The sequence below is a fragment of the Emydura macquarii genome, unplaced genomic scaffold, assembly GCF_026122565.2.
Source record: "Emydura macquarii macquarii isolate MOO-44397 ecotype Brisbane River unplaced genomic scaffold, CSIRO-AGI_Emac_v2 contig_2676, whole genome shotgun sequence".
Classification (NCBI taxonomy): Eukaryota; Metazoa; Chordata; order Testudines; family Chelidae; genus Emydura; species Emydura macquarii.
The window spans coordinates 48,876,836-48,901,089 of NW_027132813.1; the positions used below are offsets into that span (position 1 = coordinate 48,876,836).

At 47.0% G+C, this 24,254-nt stretch overlaps 2 protein-coding genes across 2 annotated transcripts in view; one reads left to right on the forward strand and one right to left on the reverse strand.

Moving 5' to 3' along the window:
- Positions 1-18,622, forward strand: part of THBD (thrombomodulin) — a 29,070-nt gene extending 10,448 nt beyond the window's left edge. The window contains exon 2 of the mRNA XM_067565347.1: positions 18,582-18,622. The gene's annotated coding sequence lies outside the window, so the exon portion shown is untranslated. The remainder of the gene's footprint in view (positions 1-18,581) is intronic.
- SSTR4 (somatostatin receptor 4) lies at positions 1,256-3,572 on the reverse strand. The gene has a single exon (XM_067564686.1). It carries the CDS (start codon positions 3,570-3,572, stop codon positions 2,340-2,342), a length of 1,233 nt encoding a protein of 410 aa, XP_067420787.1. The 3' UTR covers positions 1,256-2,339.
- Positions 18,623-24,254: the final 5,632 nt, after the last annotated feature.

Below are 24,254 nucleotides of genomic sequence, written 5' to 3' on the forward strand. Positions count from 1 at the left end.
TTGGGAACATAATCTTTGCTTTGACATCAAGTGGCAGTGAAGCAGTTAAAGACTGATCTGCAGCTCTGGGAAATGGTGCGGGGCCCAGTACTGGTTGTTGTTGTGTAAGGATTTGTGGGGCCTGAGTCTCCATTGCCCTGCATCTTGTGCATCCCTTTACACTAAGGCAAAAGGGGTGTGAAAGGTTACCGGATCAGGACGGTAGTAGCACATGCCGCCATTGCGCTGGTGGAAAGGCTTGCACAAAGTGAAGAGCCAGGAGAAGCAGCCCGATATGAGCTGCCAAGATAGTGCAATGACAATTGGTTAGTCAGAGCACAGGAGTCATTTTACAGGGCATACACAGTATATGAAATCCCTTACGTAATTCTTCCCAGGACCACTATGGTTTCCAAAAGCCCTGATCTTGAAAAGATTTAAGCACATGTTTAATTATATACCATGTGAGCTGTCTCATTGACTGACAAGGGGACTACTCACAGTGCAGGCCTGGGGCTCTGCAGGATTGGGACCCAAATCTGAAGCACCTCAGATAAACCTGTCCACCTCAGATCCTTGTACTCCTTTGTCCGCTGAGAGTGATAAGGATTACAATTGTCCCCAGTTGGTCTTAGTGTTTGTCTTTGGAAACGTGACTACTTAGATTGTAAGATCTCTGAGCCAGGGACTGACTTCTTGCCCTGGCTTTCCAGCATAACGGGATCCGATGACTTGGGCTGCAATGGTAATAATAATAATTAACAAATAATTAATAATGAGTTGTGGTAGAAAAGACGATAAATGAGGCCATGTTACTTGATGTTGCCATGCCAGCAGGCAGAAACATAAAAAGGAAACGAGAAGAGAAGATAGTGAAGTATGAACAGCTCTGCCACAAAGTGGAACCGTGACAGAAAACTAGAACAGAGACACTCCCAGTGATTGCTGGAAAGCTCGGGGCAATCTCTGAGGGCATGAGTGAGCAGCTCAAGAACATGTTAGGAGTGCAAGAAATCACCATCAGCAACCTCCAGGAGATGGCGCTTTTAGGTACTGTGAGAATTTTAAGGAAAGTCAAAGGAGAACAAGTGCAATCAGGCTCCTATAATGCTGGAATTCTGTGGAGGCTTTAACAAAACTCCAGACTACCCAAACCTTTGGCATTGGTTCATGGTTGGGATTTATTGCTGATTCATGGGGATACATTTTAGACTGTAGCTTCCCCCTTTTCATCCCTAACAATCTTGTATGTTGTGAAGGCTATTTGTTTAAAAAAATGAAAACATCCCCATGATGTAATACTGAGGGATAACAATAACAACGTTACCAGCCAATATTAGGGCTTTTTATTTTTCCAATCTGCATGGCACCACAACAGACCGGATCATTCGTAGCTCTCTCTAAAGATCTAAAAAAAACCCCAAACAATTAAAAAGTCCGGATTCTGTTTATGTTCATGTCAATGGCAAATTTCTCATTCACTAAACAGAAGCAAGACAGCCTTAAATCAGCACTTGGGGGTTGCTGGCACTCATTGTACTTTCTGCAGACTGGTACTATTTTCCCTTCAGAGAAACTCTGTTGGGTTAACAGGCAGTTTTTCAAAAGGGTCCCGCAGCCCCTGTTGTTCTTAAGGGGAGCCAAGCCCTTTTGAAAATCTGAGCATAAATTGCTAAGGATGGCAAATCCCCTCCTGAACACTGGTCACAAAAGGATAAAGTAGATACGTTCTCTCTCTCTTTCTCTCTCGCATTTTAGTGACCAGCTGGGCATTAGAAAGGCGGAACCTATTCCCAATGAAATCAGCAGAAAAACTCCTGCTGAAGTCATTGGGCTCAGGGTGTGGACTCATTGCTGATAACTAACCTGTATCGTGTCCCCTCGTCCTTGGCATCGAACGGGCTCATAGGAAACAATCCGTGTCAGAGAAGCCCGACAGAGAACTCCTGCCTGGTGAGCGAACGCCAGGGATGGCTGGGAGTGGCTAGGAGAATCTTCATTTTAGGGCTGGCCTCTGCCACCCTTTGCCACCTCGAGTGACACCTCACGCCACGCGGGGTCCCCAAGGTCTCAGTGGCAAGGTCTCACTCCGGGCCCATCCCAGCTACAGCCCAAAGGAAAGAGCCAACCTAGAAGCAAATGGCCCTCACACGGAGGATTTACACAGGCTTTTTTGCCCCGTTAGTCTTGTTTCTAAAGGGTGAGATGCAGCAGCAGGGGGAGGAAGACGCTGTTTCCCTCAGGCGATGGTGCTCATTAGAAGATGCTGGTCCTGCCAAGGTGGGGCCTGCGCCGGAAGGAGGCACCCTTTCAGAAGGCAGTGGTCCCAGGGAGGGCGAGATGTAGGCCAAAGGTGCCGTCTAGAAGGTGGTAGTCTTTGCAAGGAGGGTGCCGGGCTTGCAGCAGGGCTCGGGGTGCACGGGTTCCTGTTGGCAAGGCAGAGATGGGCATAGGCAGCCCATCCTCTTCTCCTCCCCCTTGGGGATGGCACAGTAATCTAGCGGCTCCTCTTCCTCCTCAGCTGTGTCCAGGTCTGGGTGGCAGCAGCAGCAGCTGGCGTCACAGCATCGCCGTAGCACACCGTGGAAGGAGTGCCGGAAGTTCTCCGAGAGGAAGCTGTAGAGGATGGGGTTGGCGCAGCTGTTGGAGTAGCTGAGGATGAGGGAGGCGTTGTTGACCACGGCGTCCAGCTGGCCAGGCAGCAGGAGGTTCACCAGCTGAACCACATAAAAGGGCATCCAGCACACCACGAAGACGGCCACCACCATCAGCACCAGCCTGGTCAGCTTCCCCTCCGAGCGCCGCCGCTGCTGCCAGCCCACCCGCTGAGCCACCGCCCGCATCTTGCCCACAATCAGCAGGTAGCAGAGGCCCATGGCCAGGACGGGCAGCAGGAAGCCCAGCACAGTTGTGTAGACCACAAAGGCAGCCGACCAGGCTGGGCTAGGCCACAGCAGGTTGCAGGCCACCGCTCGGCCATCGTGAGTGGCAGCGGTGCCAGCGAAGATGGGGATGGGCGAGGCCACCAGAAGGGAGAGCAGCCAGACCCCTCCATTGACCATCTTGGCCACCCTGGGCCGGCGGTAGGTGGCCGCCCGCAGCGGGTGCACCACCGCGATGTAGCGGTCCAGGCTGAGGACGGTCAGGCAGAAGACGCTGGTGAACATGTTGAGCCCATCCACGCCCAGCACGGTGCGGCAGAGGACCCGGCCGAAGGGCCAGTGGTGCAGTGCCGCTGAGGTCGCCACGAAGGGGATGCTGAGCATGAAGAGCTCGTCAGCGATGGCCAGGTTGAGCAGGTAAATGTTGGTGGCCGTCTTCATCTTGGCATAGCGCAGGATGACGAAGATCACCAGCGAGTTGCCCAGCAGCCCCAACAGGCACACCAGGGCGTAGATACACTGGATCACTACTGTGCCCGCAAACTCGCCAGCATCACCACCCCACTCCTCCTCCCTCTGCTGCTGCTCCAGCTGGGCCGAGGAGGCGCTGGCGTTGGGAGGGACAGTGGAAGTCAGCCAGCGGGAGGGAGTCCACACAGCCCTGCTCGCCTCCTGGGATTCCGTCGGAAGGTGATGGGCCTCTGTGCTCATGTTGGCAGCTGTCCCATAGGGAGGCAAAGGGCTGCGGGGCCTGGATGCTCTTGGGGACCGATGATGCTAGAGCATGGATGGTGCTGGGAAGGGGTGTGACCGCTCTTGGGAGGGCGGCTGTGGGGAACGGAGGCTGCTGAAGGAGGGAGGATGTTGCCAGCAGCTGGATTCTGTTGGGGGGTGCCGAATGACTGCTGCTTGCCAATGGATGGGGCTGCCGGGCGATGAATAATGCAGCTGGGGTTGGAGGACACAGCTTGGCAGGTACGCTTCTCAGCATGAAGACGGCCCAAAGAGAGAGAGAGACAGAGAGAAAGAGGAGGGGATCAGAGTTTGCAACGCCTGCAGCAGCCGCAAAATTGTGCTCTCTGCTGCTGCTGCCTTAACTGTCAAACCTCAGTCCTGCACCTCCAGTCACTCCAATCACAAGCTGCCCTCTCACAGGTGAGGGCGCCTTTGATTTGCTTCCTGTATGGACAAGAGTGTATTACAGTATGCAGCGCTCTCAAGGTACGGCATTGACTGATGCAGACCACGGACACAGAGCCGGGGGTGTGCTTTCATACTGCCATTTGCTGGCACGCCTCTGCAGCAATGGCAGCTGGCACTTACATATAAAATAATAACAATCATATTTTCCATCTTGCCTGAGGTGCGCCACATGCCTTAGTTATTTCATTAGCCCCTGCAAAGAAGGTAAATATAATCAAAACCCTGAACTGGGGATATATTATCTTTCAATTGTTTAGGGCCAAATTATGCCTTTTTACTGCTGAGCAGCATCTTCGCCTGCAGACAACCCCAGTGACATCAATAGGCTACTTGCACAATAAGGTCCTTATATTCACAATAAGGTGAATAAAGCTAGTGGGATCTGGCCCTTGTAAAGTAAAAGACAGGCCACTCTCCTTCCATTTTAATTCAAGTTATTCTCACTTGCTTGCATCGTTTCTGGCATGCAATAAACTGTTTCCACGAGAAGATCCAACTTTCTGATCAGGAGTTTCACATTTAAAATCACTCCCAACCCTTCCCCCTTCTGTTTTAGCCATTTGATATTCACCTTGCCAGTGCTCTGAAAATGGTTCAGGGAAATGGTTCCTTTTCCAGTATCTCCATCATCAGTCCTAGCACCCTGTTAGAATGGGGGCAAAGGGGCGGGTTAAATTCACACAGATCAAACAGTTACCAGTATCCCTGTGTAAGAGCTGTTGGTTGCACTGCAGGGGCTCACAACCGGCAAGACAGGCATCTCAGCAGGGGCAAGAGGCTCACGGCATTGTCCCGGATCAGTAACAACATTTACATTCACAAAGCACCTTTCGACCAGTCAAAGGACTGCGCAAATTTATATACGTACAGGAATCAAGGAGGTACCTCTGGGAGACGGTCCTGCAGGCCACCGGCACACAGCACAATGCAAGGTGTCACCACATGGGCTAGGCATAGAGGAAGGAAGGTTACCTTGGCAACTAGAGATGGCCCACCCTGATTGGCTAGCACTCAAGTGTTCTTTTGAAATCACTTCCCACTGCAGAGAAGAGCAAATGCTGGAAAGGGCTGGGTTTTGCCTTTTTTTTTTTTTCTTTCCGTTCGTTTTTTTCCAGCCTGAATTTCTCCTGCCAGTCAAGTGAAGTGGACACAGAAGCAGGGCGGAGGAGAGGAAGGAAGGAAAGCAAATAGCCCAGTGGGTCTCAACCTGTGGGTCCATGAACTACGCCTAAGGGGTCCACGGAAAAAATAAGACTGAAAACTGACTGAGCAGAATTCAACTATATACACAGACAATAAATTTCCAAAGGGGTCTGCACCTCCATTCATAATTTCCAAAGGGGCCAGCACCTCCATTCATAATTTCCAAAGGGGCCCCGCACCTCCATTCATCATTTCCAAAGGGGCCCGCGCCTCCATTCATAATTTCCAAAGGGGCCCGCACATTCATTCATAATTTCCAAAGGGGCCCCCGTGCCTCCATTCATAATTTCCAAAGGGGTCCACAAATGAAAAAGGTTGAAAAACACTGCAATGCACCAAGCAAGCTGAGTGCAGAAGTCATTCTGATTCCCTGACTCTCCTTATCCCACAAGTAGTCCCATTGGTTTGGCTTATTTGTGGAGTAAGGTACCATTCAGCATGTGTAAGGGTATCGGAATCCATCCCTACAGGAGCAAGGGAGGGTTTCTCTGAACCAGCCCAGTGGGAGAGTGACCAGATGTCCCAATTTTATAGAGACAGTGCTGATATTCAGGGCTTTTTCTTACATGGGCACCTATTACCTCCCACCCCCGTCCAGATTTTTCACACTTGTTATCTGGCCACCCTACCCAGTGATGAAAGGAGCAGTAACAGCAGGAGCAGAGTGAGCTGGATATCTAGAGTGAGGCAGACAGCTGGCCTAGAGAAAGGGGCCTTCAGAGTGAATGTGCACACTGATTATGCCTAGTGAGGTACAGCCAAAGCAATGATCCCAGCCAGACCCAGAGGAGAAGCCTGGTTTCCACAGACCAAACCAGTGTGATGCTGAGGAAAATCAAGGTGTAGCCATCAGCAATGGAGGGATGGAATTAGCTGTGGTGCAGGAAGGGATTTGACTACCAGTGTGCCTGTTCTTTTCTAGAGAGACGAGGTGGGTGAGGTAATATCTTTTATTCGACCAACTTCTGTTGGGGAGAGAGATGAGCTTTCAAGCCACACTGGTGGCTCTTCTTAAGGCCCCTTCTTCTATTCGTTTTCATTTTACTTTTTCTGTTCATTTCTATTCATCGTGAATGTATTTCTCTGGTATCTCCACCTGCGGGTCACTATCAGAACAAGCCAGTCTTAAGTGGCACTGACAGGAGATTTGTCAATGGCTCACATTTTCATCAGAAAACATAGGTTCATGGAAACTGAAACTTTTTGCGTACAGGTATCAGTTCAGCCAAGCTTTCAGCGGGATGATTTCTCAGATCTAAAATGGAATTTCCAGAGGGAGAATGAGAGAGATGGGAGATGGGCTGTGGGAAACCCAGGTTCAAGTCCCTGCACTGCCTGATTCAGACCAGAAACTTGAACCTGGATCTTCCACCTCTCAGATGAGTCTCCTAATCATTGGGCTATTGGCTATTCTGGGGTGGATTTCTCGCTCTTATTTTTTCACCAAAAAAATTAGAAAGGTCTTGGGTTTGTTCCGATACAGAATGGAAACAAATGTTGAACCTCTGAGGCTTTTTGCAAAACAGAATTCTTGTTTTCCGGCCAGCCCTACTTGGTAGCAGTTGTGTGTCTAGGGGTCCTTTGAAGATATTTTGATCATGTCTGTATGTCTGAGTTTTTATTTCAGGGCTGGAGGACTGTGGGGAAGGGAGCCCCACCCCTCCACAGGAAATAGAAAGGAACTGGATAGTTTACACATCAGAGAAATAATTGCTCTGGGTTTTCTGCTCTGCGGGAAGTGAGTACCACTAACAATATCGTCCATATTGGTGTCTTCACAGCATATTTTATTTGGAAAATACGTATGTATATCTTGTAACATGGTGACTTGCCTGTGGGCTGGAGAGCCTGGTGCTAAGGCAGCCTTCATTAAAAGAGGAGACTCACCTGAGGGGAATCAGGTGATTTAACACAAAAGGCATCAGGAAGCTTCAGGGCTGTGTCTGGTTGAGAGGGACGAAGGTGGGGGACAGATGGATGCAGGTCCAGGGGCTGAGCTCTGGCCAGAAAGGGCTGGCAACTGGTGGCTTCAGGTAGAGCTTATGCTATTGGACTTTATGTTGGACTATTTTGTGATTAAGGCTCTGATTGTATTAAACCGGCCCCAGAAAGAGCTGCTGTATGCTGCCCACAGCAAAGACTCTGTGGAGTGCTGAGGGGGGCTGCTAGAGGCGGGGCACTACAGAGACACCCCTGGCTACAAGGGGGTGCTCAGCTGGTAACCACCTCTATATATCTCCTGAAAGATTTGTGCTACAATGTACCCAAGCAGACAGACAGCTCCTGTCTGGATTAAGTGACCAGAAATGAAAGGGACTTGGCCTGGCACACCCAACGTCGCCCAGAAAATGACACACTTCTTTCTATTAAAAAAAAAAAAAAAAGACATGATGGAAGGAGGAATCTCACAGGCTGACAGAGGTTCTGGAGCAGGTTTGCTGTCCCATCACCTTGTTCATTCAAATGTTACCAAAGCATTATACAAATGTTATAACACAAAGGGCGTGCACTTGCTTCTCAGCGTTTCATCACAGGCCAGTTTCTTGCTCCTGAGGATGGCAAGGGTACCTTGTGAAGGAGTATGCTACCCCTTTAAGGGACAGCCAGGTGCTCACAACCAAAACAGCCTGGGGAAATCAAGAAGGCTACCTGCTCCACCTGTCCCTGTTTAAATAGGACAGCCTTAAAGTGGTCCACCACCTGAAGGCTGTCCTATTTAAACAGGGACAGGAAGCAGAGCAAAGAGGGGACTAGAAGCCATCCAGTTTGCAAGGGGTGCTGACCAGGTAGAAGCTTTGTTTGAGGACTTTGAGTTGAGCCGCTCTGAACCAGGGTCCTAAGGGCCTTTGCTCCGCTTACACCTGTTCCTTCCCTTAGACTCTGTGAAAGGCACCGCACTTCTTTGGATTACATTTGTTTTTGGCTTCCCCTGACCCAGATCCTTTACCAGGAACATTCTGGTGCCCCATTTGTGGGAACAAAAGGGGGGGTCACTGACTGTACCGCACCTGCTCCCGAAGGGGTTGCTCAGGGAGGGCCCAGGCCTTTACCTGCCTGCACCCGCCGCTCAATTAACATGTGCCCAGCGGCTCCATCTCGCCATCCCTGGAACCTAAGTGCTGTCCATGACCACAGCCTGCTGTGTCAGGGTGCCTGGCTGGTGCAGCCCTCAGCCTCTTCCGACTCCATGCAGCATTGACAACTCTCGCAATGTAGGCTGGGGTTGGAGCCAGTTTCACAATGACAAGAGAAACTCCAGCCCGCGTTCAATTTCCAGCCCCGCTCACGGGGGAAATCCCCTCTGATTGGCTGCCTCTTCCACGTCCCTACTGCCTCAGGAAAGAACAGCCAATCAAGGCTACTTTGGCGGCAGGCAAAGCTCTCCCCTCACCAGCCCTTTGGGAACCAAAGGTTGTTTTGGGGTAAAGGAGAGCAGAGGAGGAAGCAGAAAAAGCCCAGCAGGTCGGGGTGACTCCGTTCCCATCTCCCCCACCATGAGCAATGGGATTGTCTGCTTTTCCCCCCACCCGTCTCCATCACTGCAACACTGAGCAGGGTGAGGGGTGAAGAACCCTGGAGCTGCAGGAAGAGCAGAGGTGTGCTGAGGGGCACAGGGCAGTTGTGAGGCAGGGGGCTGGGCAGTAGTAATTGTTGGGTTGGAAGACAGGCAGGTTTGGGGTTGGGGGTCACAGAATTAATTAGAATGGGGCGGGGGGGCATTAGGGAGAAGCTGCCTGGCAGCCAGCATGAGTGCCTAGAGCGGGGGCCAAATCATCTCATTGTGTAGAATTGGGAGAGCTGGCAACACGGTCTCCCACACACACACAGGGTGAGCAAAAGGAGGTCAAAAATCAAAAGACAGCCCCAAAACCCACAAGTGTCATCTTTTAAACAACTAAAACAAACCTGATTTTTTGTGGTACTCTCCTGACTTTTTGGAGTCTGACTCACAATTTTGGGCCTCCTGAAGTTAGCAAAATGGGTTCCAGCACTTGTTCCGATGCCCGCCTCCGTGCCTTGGTGGTCTGCTTACACATGTCCAGCAACCACCCCGCAGCTCTCCTAGCAGATGTCTCCCTCCACCCCTTCTTTGCAGTGGTGTTGTAGCCGGGTTGGTCCCAGGATATCAGAGAGACAAGTTTGGGGAGGTAATCTCTTTTATTGGACCAACTTCTGTTGGGGAAAGAGAAGCTTTCGCGCTACACAGAGACCAGCTCTGCGTTGCGCCAAAGCTTGCCTGTTTTTGGTGACAGGCCTTCTCATTCACCTCTCTGTTGGCAATGCAGAGCTCCTTCCAAAGACCTGTGGCACCCTGACTAAATCCTTACTAAGCCCGTCTGCCGTCTATCTCAGTAAATGCAGGTGTCATTCACTCAAGCAGCAGGAATGATGCCATGTGGCTTCAAACCAGTAGGAAAAGTGGGGGGTAAACAACCTAACTAGTTAAAGATGGAGTTTGATAAATTTATTAACAGAATTGTAGCATGAGATTGCCTGCAATAGCAGAGAACTGTATTCAGTGACCCAAGAGGTCCTATATCCTATGTTCCTGTGTAAGTGACCAATCATGCACCGCAATTTACAGTTGAGAATCAAACTGAACAGTTTGTGAACATCTTATAGGCTGAAATTCACTTCTGTAAACCATTAGGCAAATACCTGTGGATAATAAATACATTTGCAGACATCAGGACTGATTTGTGAATGATGTGTGGCTGAAAGAAATAGTTACATGAATCAGATCATTTCCTTCCAGTGAGTAACTGGCTCAGTTTTAGTTACAGGGATAGAAGTATTGGTAAGTGGGTGTTCTATCCCACTGCATTGAAGGGTGATATGCATGGAGAAGCAGGTGTATTCTTTCACTTAGTGCTTACAAGACGTGTGCGCTATAATTCCCTGAGTCCTGTCACGTTCAGGGGCAAAATGATTCAGCAACTGCACTTGATTGCTTAAACCTCACTCGTATGGAAAGTACGAAAATACCCGGGGCCAGATCCTTGGCTGATGGAACTGGGCATAGCTTCAGTGGAATTATGCTCATTTAAATGAGCTGAGGCTCTGAAGAGGTACAGAGACTGTGAACACAGCCCCATGCATTTCACAACTTCCCCGTTGCTTTCCGTGTCTTGCTGGAGTATCCTGCACATTTGAATGTGGTGAAAGTGAAGCCTCAGTCTGCCAAGATGATATGAACATTCCTAAAAGAAGCTATGGCCAAGTAATACATTCTGTTCTGGAGGTGGGGTTGCCGTGTTAAAAATGGTTCCTGGTACAGCAATCAACCGGAAGGTGTGCAATAAAGTGGTGTAATGGAACGCAGATTACATTGAATTGCTCCAAGTGCTAGGACTGAACAGGAAATGTTTAAATACTCTTTACTATAAAGGAGGAAAGTGGCTTGCTCCAAAACTTCTTAGCAATTACTGAGGTTTTAGCAATTACTTATTCCTGCCTGGGATTTGGCTTGAAAAAAATAAGAATGAACCCTGTGTCCAGCAATGCAGCGTTCAGTTAAGTATACTGAGTTGCTAGAAATATCATCAGCTTGCAAGTGAGATTAAGAGTTCCATGTACTGTGTTAATATATCATGGGCTTTCACACGTCTGAATGCATGGGATCTTTGTGAAGGCAGACTGTGCTCACGCTCATATTGTTCTGAATATTGTCAGCCGGACGTGACAGCTGAAAGAAACTAGTAAGTTACAGATGAGGCAATGCTGATGTCTCAGGTTGGTCTCATAGCTAAAACACTGGACTGAGACTCAGGAGACCTTGATTCCATTCTTGGCTCTGTCACAGACTGCCTGGGCCTCTGTTCTCCATCTGTAAAATGGGAATGATAATTCTTCTTTTCGCCAACCATTTTTCTGTCATGTCCAGAAAACTCTTCAGGCCAGGGACTGTCTCTTTCTGTGTTTATGCAGTGCCTAGCACAATGAGGCCCGATCTTAGTCAGGGACTCTAGATGTTATTGTAATACAAATAAATAACAAAATTGATGCAACTATCAATTCATGCACTATTAAAAAAAATCAACCTGCCCCCAAAATAGCTCTTTCCTCAGTGTGAAATTACCCCATACCTAAATTTCCTTGCTCCGAGACCTCGGATAAATAGGATAAGTGCTGGACTATTGACAGGTTTAAGGATTAATAACTCACAGCCCATTTGGACTTTGAATCGAAACTTTGTACCATGGGATAGGAGATATTCACAGCTTCCCAATGAGTGCTTGTTTCTCACTCTGACAGTCCTGAGACCTAGGACTTTAAGGTCATGACATTTTCATGTGCAGAAAAGCTATTTGAGGTCATTGCAGAGGTGTTTTCACTTTTTTCTCCATCTGAGCCTTGCTTAGTCAGACGCATGGTAACTAGAGCTGGCTGAAAATTGGAATTTCCATCCCAAATTGGGATGAAAAGTCAAACATTTTTGTGGAAAGGAAAGCCTGAAAATATTTCAGTGAAACATTTCTGATTGAAACAAAATATTTTGACATCCCTGAATTTAAAAGCTATGGTTTTTTAATTTGTTTAATGGAACTGAAAGCAGTTTGTTCAACTTTAATCTGTCTCCCTCTAAACTGCTGTGATACCTCATAGGAGATGTAGTTTGCATTTCTCAAGCCTCCATGGGCGAGTTTCCCTGGCCAGATTATATCTCCCATGAAAAGTGAAAATTTCAGAAAAACAAAATATTTTGGCAAAATCAGTTTTCCCAAAACTTTGATTTTGTGAAACCTGCATTTTCTGTAAATAAAATAAAGATCCAAATTTAACCATATCAATGGAAAATTCCCAACCAGCTCTACTGATAACTAAGGGAATTGAAAGGGTAGAAAAAATTAGTCCCCCAAAAAGTTTGAAAACTGTTTTAAAAACTCCTCAATTTGTGCGAGAAGGTGGGTGAGGTGATATCTTTTTTTGGACCAACTTCTGTTGGTGAGGGAGATAAGCTTTCGAGCTTACACAGAACTCTTACTCAGGTCAGAACACATGGTCTCTTCTTGTGAGTTGTTTAGTGACTCTGGGCATGTCTATACTGATGGCGGCAAAGTTGCTGCCGCCAGATCGATCTTTCTGGATCGATTGAGCAGTCAGTGTAGACCCGCTCAATCGATCAGGAAGTCGACTGAGTAAAACCACCCCCTTAAGTAGCGTAGCACTGTGTTGAGGGGAACGCTGTTCTCGTCGGCGCAGCGCAGTGAAGACACCGCTCAGAATGGAAGCAGAACAGTCAATGTGAGTTATGCAATCTACTCTGCATAGTTTGCATAACTCCCGTCGACTGCCACCGAATCTCCAGCTAAGTGTAGACCAGGGCTCAGTATACTAACAACTAAATGTTGCATACTGGATTAATTCTTATTTGTTCAAGCCAAATTCCATGGCAGGAATAGGACAGTGGTAACTGCTAAAACCTCAGTAATTGCTAAGAAGTTTTGGAGCACGCCACTGTCCTGGAACCAACATGGCGACAACAATACAGCATAGCTCCTGAATTTGTGGGGGTTTTGTAAACTAGGTGTCATACAGAAAATATACAATGGTATCGTGTAAAGGTTTAGATAAAGGAGATGATTTGCATATCTCACTTGTGGTTTTCAATTTTCATGACTATAAACAGTAAACATATATAATATATATGGGAATTTGTTGAAATTTTGAAAAATGTCATCTCCATCAGCTCTAGACGCCAAAATTACTGGGAAAAATATCATTGAAACATTTCTTTGTTTTGGGTCGGGAACCTAATTTCCAGTGAAAATGTTCAGTGAAAACTCAAAATTTGGGAAATGCCAACCAGCTCGTCTCATGAGTGATATGGCCATTTCCAATCCATGCTTATAAAATCTTGATATGACATTTCATGTATCCTCATGTTTATTCTCTCTCTCTCTCTCTCTCTCTCAGGCAGTCATTTGTTGTGAATTTTAGTGCCTGTGATGTTGGCTGGATCAACAGCTTTGGAAGTCCCCTACTTATCAATAATAGTAATAATAATAATAAATCATATTAAGTCTTGCCATAGTGCCTAAGAGCTCCAATCACGGACAAGGACTTTATGGTGCTAGGTGCTGTACAAACACATAACAAAAAGACAGTCCCTGCCCCCAAAGCTTACAATCTAAATATAGGACAAAAGACAACAGGTGAATACAGACAAAGGGGGCACAAGGAAACAGTGAGACAATACTAGTCAACTCGATTGCAGTCTTAGCACATCAGCTGTCAAGTGTTCTGTAGGCATCACGGCCAACGAGAATTTGAAGGAGGGATCTCCAGAACATCCATTGCCCAGGACAAAGTGATGCACTTCATCCTAGGCTCACCTACCGAATTCTCTTGTGTCTTACCTGGTGGGATGATGCTAAGTGCTACATGGAGCATATTCTGATACCATTAAGACCACCTGATTCACAAATGCTTTCAGTGCTATTCACCCTGAGCAAAGGGAATCAGGATCTGCACCAATGGCAAAGCCTATGAATAAATGAAGACTGTGTCTCCTCTTTGAAGATTGTCTTTGCGGGTCCCTATTAGTGCCATTTGCCTACCAGAGTGCCAGGGGGTGCCAAAGTCTATACTGTGCTAGACTTTGGGGAAGCACAGCCAAATACACCAGATGAAATAGATTTGGCAAGATTATCCCTCCTGCTTTATGGAAAAGAGTTGGTTTTAGGAGAAAATCCGGCCCCCAGAACCCAGCTGATTGCTGAGGAGATCCACAGGAGGATGCAAGAAGGAGAAATCCTTCCCCAAGGACATGGAACAACAGAAGAGCCTTCTGCAGAGGCTATTCCCCCCTAGTGCCCCCAGTTATAGAGAGGAGGGAGGCAAGAGTATGTGCAGTAGCTAGGTCACTAGCCTTTCCTCTGGTTCACCCTGCCCCACAACCAAACTCCCTTATGCCTTGCTGCACAAAGACCCTTCTCCCCAAGGAAGGCATGCATGTCTTCTGCATAGCCTCCCCACCTCCCAACCCTACCCACCTTATGTTGCTGTAGCACACACTGCCAGGGGCTTTCAGCACCTGTTGAGGGAATCAGAATTTACCCTGTACAGAGCGCAGAGAAGAAAATATGCGTATCTCGTAATGCCCCCTGCTCTGCATGTGTCTGATCGCTGGGTGAAAGACTGTGTTTGCTCAGGCTGGATTCATGGAAACTGGTCCCTGCGACGTATTTGTTTATCTGCGAGGCAATCGACGGCTGAGGCGTTGCATATTTTGACAGCTGGCTAATGAAAATACGTCCCGTCCTCCCTGCAATTTGGATCACTCTGGAGTTTTGTCTTCAAGCAGGAAGCTTTTCTCTTTGATGCATCTTTTTGGATTCAGTAACTGTGGAGCTATGAACCCACCCATTCTTGACTTCATGAACTGTCTGAAGTAATTTCATAGGAGACACAGTGCTAGAGCTGAAGGCTCACGGCTTAGATTTCCTTACCACAAGTGATATGGCTTAAGGTAATGCATTCAAAGCTCCTGTAATCTATACAGGTAGAGTGGAATCCTGGCTCCAATGAAGTCCAAGACAGTTTGGCTGAATACTCATCGTTTTTGACGGTATTATTGTGAAACTCTCACGGAGTCCATATGGATCATTTTCAGCAAGTTACTTTCTATTGGTATAAATTACATTTGTTATTTGTGTGATGGCGGCACCTAGAGGTCGCATCTGAAATCAGTGCCTTCTGGTGCTAGGTGGGGTTCACACACATAGACAAAGGTAGCCCCTCCCCCAGAGAGTTTGCATTCTAGACACACAAGCGGGGGAGGAGAAGACAGCAAGGATTATGGGAAATTTAGACACAAAGAAACCAAGCAACTTGTCTCATGTCTCACGGGAAGCCAGTGGTAAAGCCACGTATTGAACTCGCATCTCTTGAGTTCTGGTTTACTGCCTTAACCCCAAGACCATCCTTTTTCCTCAAATTGCTGCTGATGCCCCATATCTGACTTTCTGTCCTGTTACACCAACTATTCTGGTGGCATCATCATGACAAACAGCACTAGTATCTGCTGAAAGTTTTTGAGGCCTCTCTTCCTTATGCCCCTCTAATGCGGCCTTTATCTGTGGTCTTTACGTTCTTTCCAGGCTTTGTACAGGACTCCCCTGCATGGGGAGCAAATATTTAATAATCGGCTCTTCCATCTAACCGGGAAAGGTATAATGTGATCTAATGGCTGGAAGTTGAAGTGAGACAAATTCAGGCTGGAAATAAGACGTACATTTTTAACAGTGAGAGCAGTTACCCAATGGAACCATTTACCAAGGGTCATGGTGATCATTTTTAAATCAAGACTGGCTGTTTTTCCTAAAAGATCTGCTCTAGGAATTAGCTTGGGGAAGTTCTATGGCCTGTGTTGCACAGGAGGTCAGACTAAGCGATCACAATGGTCCCGTCTTCTTCCTGCCTATGCTCAGTGTGCCTCAAGTGGCACGTGACCAGGATTCATCCCCGCATTTGGTCCTCGGAACCGATGAATCTATGAACTGCAGCCTGCAATCATCACTAGGCGAACTGCTGTAAACGTCAGTGTTCTGTCTCTTCCACCAAAACGCATGGAATGGTTTATTTTTTTCATGTCAGAAGCAAAGATCCACCTTGAGATAAAACCAAAGGGCAAAGAGAGTGTGGCAATACCATCGCCATCGCCTGAGTTCATAATGCAGGTGCACACAGCTCATAAAATACCATCTGTCATTAGTATGTGTTATTATTAATTTGTATCACTGTAGTGCTTAGGCCCCCCAGTCATGGACCACGACCCCTTTGTGCCAGGTGCTGGACAAACCCAGAATAAAAAGCATTTACACTATAAGGTGGGGGAACCATCTAATTTATTTTATTTAGACTGTATCTTTCCACTCTGCCCTAAGTAAGGGGTGGCATGTAACCACCCCAGGGGCAACCCAGAGCAGAAGTTCTTCCCCTGGTCCCACCATGCTCTGGGTGTCAGGAGTAAATGTCTTTTGTCCTTTTTGTGGAGCACTTTACTCATTCCTCTGACCTCAGTCAGTTACTCTGATTGGCAAGCAGAGGAGATGGAGCCCAGGCTCTTCCCACTCCCCGCCCCCTCTACCTCCTCCTCTGATCACGCACAGGCAGCCCCTGCTCTCCCCTGCAGCCTGCTGTGTTGACAGTCACACTCTGAGCAAGGCATTGAGGAGGTCCTTTACCCCTGCACTTCCAAGTAAGTGCTAGGACAATCTTGTGCTTGGATTTCTACAGGGCAAGAAAGATCACGTATCCATTCATTCCAGGTGCCCTTAACATCATTTGCAATACCTGTGTGTCAAAGTGCCTTCATTCTGAATACACTGGAGATGGGCTAGATTACCATTTTACTAGTGTTACACATTCTGCTACCACGGCAGATGTCACTTCCTTTCTTGTTTGCCGTCTTGTTTTAATCCATGTATCATCTGCAGCCTGCCGATTCCCAGAGAGATTCTGTATTCAGCATTGCACAGAGACCTGCGCATATAGTTGTGTAGCTTGTGGCAAGAAAATACAGGGAGAGACAGACTAGCTGTGGGTAGCATTTCCAGCCCTTGTTGTGGTTAGCGGAAGCAGCTTTCTACAGAAAAGCCAGTAATGTATATTTGATGAGGTTTCTGCTTAACCACAGAGTTTTATTTTTGCAGAACTGGCTTGGAACTGTTGGCTGGGTTTGATCACAAGAAGGCTTTGTAAATGATATATCCAACCTGCTTTTAAATCATAGAACCAAGTTCGCAGCCAGTGTAAATCAGTGCAGCTCCATTTATTTCAATGGGGGCTAGCCCAGTTTACACCCAGTCAGGATCTGGCCCTGTCCTTGTCAAGCAATCTCTGTGTGGTGTCTGCTCTCAGAATTGACTGTGAAAATGGCACCTTCTTTACTCGGCCCATTTGCTGCCTGCGTATTCAGGGCCAGAGTGGCTGATGTGAGTGACCAAAGCAAGTTTTACTGCTTTGGACTGATAGCAGCTGTGCAGAGGTGTGGCCCACACTTTCTCATTGTAGCGCTCTGTCACTCCCTAGCGGCTAGAATTCTCAGTCGTCAGCTCCGAGCCTCTACTGCAGGGGTCCTCAAACTGGGGGTCGTGACCCCTCAGGGGGTCGCGAGGTTATTATGCGGGCGTCGCCAGCTGTCAGCCCCCATGCATGCCAATAAGGGTAGCATGACATGGGGAGGGTGAGAACCCCTGCTCTCCTGCCTGAGCTAAAAGAGCTTGATGAGCCTGCTACAGCCTTGATTAGAGGACAAAGGTCTTTTAGCTCAGGCAGTAGAGGCTCGTGCCTTACGATGGAGAGACCAGGCCACTAGAGGGTGACAGAGTGCGACAATGAGTAAGTGTGGGCTACCGCGGCAGCACGACTTCGAGAGAGCAAGCTGGATTCTGGTCCTCCTGGTCCATGCAATCCCCACGAGAAGTTGTGATTGAATTCCAGGTAGGTTGCCAATCAGCTGCCTGGGCGCAAACCCACCAAAGGTGATGCAGCCTCACAAGATGGCACTGAGAGCATGATCCAAATGTAGTGAAGGTGCACCAGTGTACAGGAAGGCATAATTTAGCCTCCGGAGCCTACCCAGGCTTGGCAGTCAGGAAAGAAACATCATTTGATTTATAAACTGAGCACATCTGATCAGGAATCATTGAGACACATGAAACATGGAATCTCAAGATGCTGCTTTAGAGACTCTTTTCAGAGGTGAAGTGTATTTGCCTGCCTTCCTGTAGGTTAACTACAATGAGCTAAATACTCGGGGATGTAAAGCAGCATAGCTCCATTGACATCAGTGTGGTTATGCCTGTTTACACCAGCTGGGAATATGGTCCCACACAAAATCCCTGGCCCAAAATGAGGCATAAACCATTCATATGCTTAATGCAATATGGTCTCCCAAGGATATTGCAGAAGGTTGCCCTATCTCTCACAACACCAGCTAAGGATCTGTCCCCCAGTTTTATGTGTCCTGACTGTAATGGACAACAGAGCATTTTCCAGGAGGCCATGGTTCTAGTGCTTAGTTGGTTCCTTTGCAGCTTAATAAATGAGAAAACTATAGAGGAGACAGGTGGATTGCCCTGGAGAACAGATACCAGAGGCAGGTAGGTGGGCAGTGTGGTGGGGGTGAAGCCCTTATAGATTCAGCAGTGAGTGAAATAGAGCTGATTGGCTAGACAAACTGTCAGTCACCCAGAGATACAGGAGAAGGACTTCCCTTCTCTGCAAAGGGTTTTGGGTAAGGAAGCTCTCTATCAAACCCTGAGCTCACCCCCTTTCTCTCTCCTCCCCCCCTTCCCCTCCATCCAGTTAGGGAGTCAGTGTTGCAGGGCTGGTGCAGAACGGTCACCTGGAGGAATCTCCGCTTGTTATAAGATGTTTGGAGTACTTTGGATGGACAGAATGACTGATGGTTATGGTATCCTTTGTTGTTGTTTTAGTTATTTAAAATAAATGGTACTTTTATTTTTTATTATTTTTGCTAAACTTCTCTGATTTGTTTGGAACACCTTGCTCCCATGCTCTGCCACAGACAATATTTGATGCTGCAATTAATTTCTAGTGTAAATAAAAGAATAAAAAATCAGCATGGGGCTGACCCTGCGTTTACTGAAACCAATGCTTTACCTGTGGCCGTGTTAGGCTAAGGATCAGCCCCTCCATTCTTTCCACTGATTGATCTAGCCACAATGACTATTTTTATCTTAGCATGTATGTGTCCCTGTTTTTGGATCCTGATGTTGTGAACGCTGGTGCTGGTGCTGCCCCATATGGTTAACAGAGAAACATGATGTTTGTCTGTATAATACGTAATTAAGAGCTGATGCAAAGAGTGGCAGAAAGGAAGTCATCTGCAATGCACAACAACCAGTTTTATCAGTCCCACAAACCCCAGGAATTATACTATATATGCTCAAGCGCTGCCTGCTAACAATTTACACACATACAGCTATTGAGCACACTACTAACAGGCAGAGATCAGTTAGCAGTGCGCCCCAAAGGCTGCTGACCATTTCTGCTTGCTGATTTTCTGAATCGTTCCTGACTAATTTATCTTGTCTTCATTTTCCATTATATGAACGTAATACAGCCATGTTTAAGAAGTAAGACGATCATAGTGTGTTTTGAACCAACAAAGTTCTACAAAGTGGTAGAATACCAGTGTGTTTAGTAACCAATTGTTAGCCTAGTCCATTTAATCCATTTTTGTTCGCTTGCTCTAAGTGAATTACTTTTGTTTAATTACACGAGTACAAAGAGCAAGCTGAAGTTAGTGAAATTAAGTCTTTAAAGGAATGAACTGTAAAATATGAATGAGTTATATTTACAAGGCAGAATTTTATCCTCAAATTAATTCTTGCTTTAGTTTCATTTTAGGCATGACAGATTTAGACAAAGTGGCATAGGAAACTTTTGGGAGTTAGGTGCCACCCCTCTTATACATGCTGAGAGCTAGATTGTGGCACTGTAATTAAAGCTGGTCAAAAAATTCCAAACCTTTACAGTTTTCCACAAAAAAATGGGGCTTTTTTTAAATGAAACACTGTTTAATTTTTGGATCATCTCTTGAAACAGGCAAAAAATATCAAGTCTCAAATTTTTTGATAGAAAAAAGGAACACATTTTTCGTGACAAATTCATCCTATTTTTTAACCAGCTCTGCTAGTAATATAAACAGAGTTCTGAATATATTAGCAAACTGGTCATAAACTCCTCTTAGATTTGCTTTGTGACAGCTGGCAACAAAACAAAGGCCTGATTCTGCCACTTAATATATGTAACTCTTCTGCCAGACAGAGGCGGCAGCAGCAAGAGCCGGGTTCTATATCTAGGGGTCCCTGTCAATGATACCACACCAAACTGGCTCGAGCCCCCACCCAGACATCTGGGAAATCACACACTATCCCCTGGGTGCCCCAAAGGGCAATACTTCCCCTCTCACAAGCACAGAGTCTGAGTGTAGAAAGTGAATCTTTTAATAAAAGGAAGGAAGTAACACAGCACTGGTTTGGGAAACAGTGCAAACAGAATTCACGAACTCAATGAGCCAAACCCATCCCAGAGTACTGGGGCGTGTCCTTCCCCTCTCCCTTCTTGCTTTCCCCTGTACTGACCATCGTAGTTACAATGTCCACCTCTTGGTTGAGGCTCAGTCAGTCCCCCTCTGCAGGCTCCTTCCAGACACCGGCTTGACCAGGCCTCCTCCGCTGCTGCCTCCTGTCACCTCTGGGCCTCACTGAGTCCCCGCTGCTGGCTCCCACCATCTGCTGGCGCCAACCAGTCCTGGCTCCTGCCATCTGCTGGCCCCCGTTTGTCTACAGATGCTAATCGATCCTGGCATCTGCAGGCACTGACCACTCCTGGCTCCTGCTGTCTGCTCGCAACAACCAATCCTGGCATCTGCTGGCATTGACCACTGTTGCTCCTGCCATCTACTGCCTCTGACCAATCCTACTGTCTGTAGGTGCTGCCCACTGCTGGAACCTCTCTCTGATAGTTGTTAGTCAAGGTTTCCCATTCTCTCTAGTGATTCAGCTCTTAGTGAATTTTAGCTCATGGGAAAACCTTCTGCTGACACAGAAGCAACATCATGGCTTTTAACAAACAAAAGACTCCAAGAGGAATCATTAGTTCTACTATTTAGCAGTGGAAGGCAATAATCAACCTATGCCTCAGAGTGACCCTTTGCCAGGATCATACAGTCTCAGCAGAAGACTTCTCACCTTACAGGCCTGGAACAACTGTCAGCCACCCTTTTTGGGCTCTGTTTGGGTGAGAGTGAATTTATCAGAACAGGCTAAATGCAGATCTGATGCCATTTGTTCATACCATCAAAGGACAACATTTCATTACCCCTGCAGTTAACACAAAAGTGACTTGTAACACAATACCAGACACATTGACCATTTCCCATCATGCTCAACATCTAGGGTTCCTATGCAATATGCTGAGTACTTAATTGTACTCATGCAAATACAAAGCCCATGCAAATAACGTGTCCCCCTTTCAGCCACTGAGCAGGGAGAGTGCCACTCAGACCTTGCTTACATATATGCTGGGTCTGATGAAAAGGCCACTGATTTCAATGTATATGCATATATTCACTCTCCATCACAAAAGTAGGGGAAAGAAGTGCATCATGGGGAAAGAGTTAAAATAAGCAAAAAGACTCTCCTGTGGTTACTTTGGGGGAGGAGAAGGTGCAAAGAAGTGGAATTGGCCACTAGTATTTCAGCAATGATGGGCTTCTCTGAAGGATGGTTTACACAGGAGATTTACAAGGAGCATTTCATAACGTTTGGGAAGTGGAAGGGAAAAAAGCCAGTGATGTGGCTTAATTTGATTTTTCCAGCACAGCAACTGCACTCTGGTATTTGGCAATTGCCCACATGCCATATCAGCAAATTATATTTTTGCCTGAAAAATAACATAATCAAAACCATCCCCTTGTAAGAATGCAGAGATAAAATATGAATCTATGCAAAGGTTTGGATGTTTCTTAATGTACATCATCCAGCCAATGCATTGTTAGCTCCGCTGATAGCTGGGTGGAGTAAATAGTGCCCTCTTTGAACTCTCTTGAAATCTAGGAGGGAGTTGGCTAACATGACTACTTCTGCTCTTATTCCAAGGGAATATAGAATGCGAGGTGGGAGGAATAGTTAACCTTTCTGACCTGACTGTGCATTCCTTCCCCCGGAATCTTTCATCTTGCCTTATAGTGGCAGAATGACTGCACAATCCACCACACAACTGCCATTCTTCTACAATCACACCACATCCATGGATAGCAAACCCATGATTTTGTCCTTTGTGTTGCCTGCTAGAGCATAGGAGAAGTTGTGTTTTTCAGGGGCAGGTGCTCAAGAATTTCTGAAAAACACAGGCTTCTTTAAAGCATCTCAGATCGTAAGCAATTAATATCAGGTGTCCTCAAGCCTTTGGTTGGCTGGAAAGAAGGGAGGTTTTGACTGAGTCAAGATGCACAAAGTGCAAGAGTTTAATGTAATGTCATTTTCTTCATGCATTCAACTTTCTTCAGAACTGTTGCTGAGGAATTCCATCCACAGAAGGCATTTCAATTCTGACTGGGAGATCATGACTTGTCCTCTCGCATATGCAGTGCCTTAGCCCAGGGGTCAGGGTAGGGAGAGAGAGACAAAGGGTAAAATCCTGGCCCCTCTGAAGTGAATGGGAGTTTCGCCATTGACTTTTACAAGGCCAAAATTTCCCCTAACGGGCTGACGCCAATAGAGGTTTTAGGATCAGTCCTAAAGAGAGACGTACCAAGTGCATGTGTTAAAAGAAGTGTGAATAAGAGTAATCTAGTGACTGTGCAAGGCAATTGAGGGAGAATCCTCACATTTTGGAACTGAAGTACTCAGTGGTGTTGTATCTGTGTCGGTCCCAGGATGTTAAGAGAGACAAGGTGGGTGAGGTGATCTCTTTTATTGGACCAACATCTGTAGGTGTGAGAGAAAAGCTTTTGAACCACACAGAGGTCTTCTTCAGGTCTGGAAAAGGTACTCACAGAATCACAGCAAAATGCAAGGTGGAATGGATGGTTTAGCATAGGTAGTTAGGACATATTGTAAGGGACCATTCAAGGTAGAGTGAACTCACACAGGAAAATGATAAAAGATAGAAACGCCGTGTCACCCGTGGGTGAACACTTTCTACAAAATAAACAAAACAGTCACTCTGTATCTGACCTATCAGCCCTCATCCTCAAAGGAAACCACTTTCAAAACGTGAGCCTGGGAGCTGAAATTCATTACTCTGCTAGATGCTAAAAATCATGGACTGAAGAGAGACACTGGATTTATGGTTTATTACAACAATCTGTAACCCACGAATCCCTCTTTTTATCCTACGACTGCAGAGTTATTAATGGGCCAGTCTACCTTGAAAGGTCCCTGAGACCATTGAGGCCTCTCGCTGGATGCTTTGTAGTCCTACCACACCCCTCCCCTAAAAGGGAGCAGTAGAGGTTGGTTCTCCAGCCTCCCTAGAAAGGTTGCAGGGAGCAGCCAATCAGAGCCCAGCAGGCTCCTATAAAAAGGAGCTGCTGGACAGAGCAGATCAGTTGCTGGCTGGAGCCAGGAGAGCAAGGAGGGTGTTCCTGGCTGACTGTGGGAATGCAAGTGGGCTCTTCATCTCTGATTTAAGGGTAAAAGTAAAAGTCAGTGAAAACCTGCTCAAGAACTTAACTGCCAAGAGAAGTCCCCATGAGCAGGGCCCAGCTGTGAGACAGGATGCAGATGCAGACACTCAGCGGGAGGCACTCGCAGAAAGCGAGTGGTCCCATCACAGTCCCTTACAATATGTACTAACTACTTATGCTAAACAATCTACTCTGCCTTGCACTTTACCGGGATGCTGGGAGTTCCTTTCCCAGACCAAGTAGCTCTGTGTGGCTCAAAAGCTTGTCTCTCACACCAACGGAAGTTGGTCCAATTAAAGAGATCGCCCCCACCCATCTCGTCTCTCTAATTTTGGAACTCAGACTGTTTATTAGCTATAGAATGTGTGCAGGCATTACACCTGTGTTATTGACATGCAGTGTAGTATATGCTGATTTCTCTTACATGAGGTGAGTTGTGAGTACGGTTCTATTGATTAAAGACCAGATTCCAATACCCTTACTTCCTGACTGGCCCTGTTGACATCAATGGGACCTGTTGTATTAATTTTGATGGACAGTATACACTCAAAGAGTCAAAGACGTTAACATGACTGTAGCGAAGGGGTGCGGCCTGCCTCTGAGACGGCCTGGGAGGACACCCTACTTGTCCCCTGCTGGGTGGAACCACAACAGCCACGCCCACCCTGCCAGAGGCAGAGAGGTGGGACAGGGAGTATAAAGGGAGAGCTCAACAACTTAGTGGAGCGAGAACTGCCAGGGGAAAAGGGTGTCTCCCTGCCACCGCTGGGGCGCCACCTTGGACCACAAGGAACTGATGGGGCTGTCACTAGCCGTCT

What these genes read in the sequence shown, in the direction of transcription:
- SSTR4 (XM_067564686.1), bottom strand. Translation starts at nt 3,572, where the DNA reads ATGAGCACAGAGGCCCATCACCTTCCGACGGAATCCCAGGAGGCGAGC.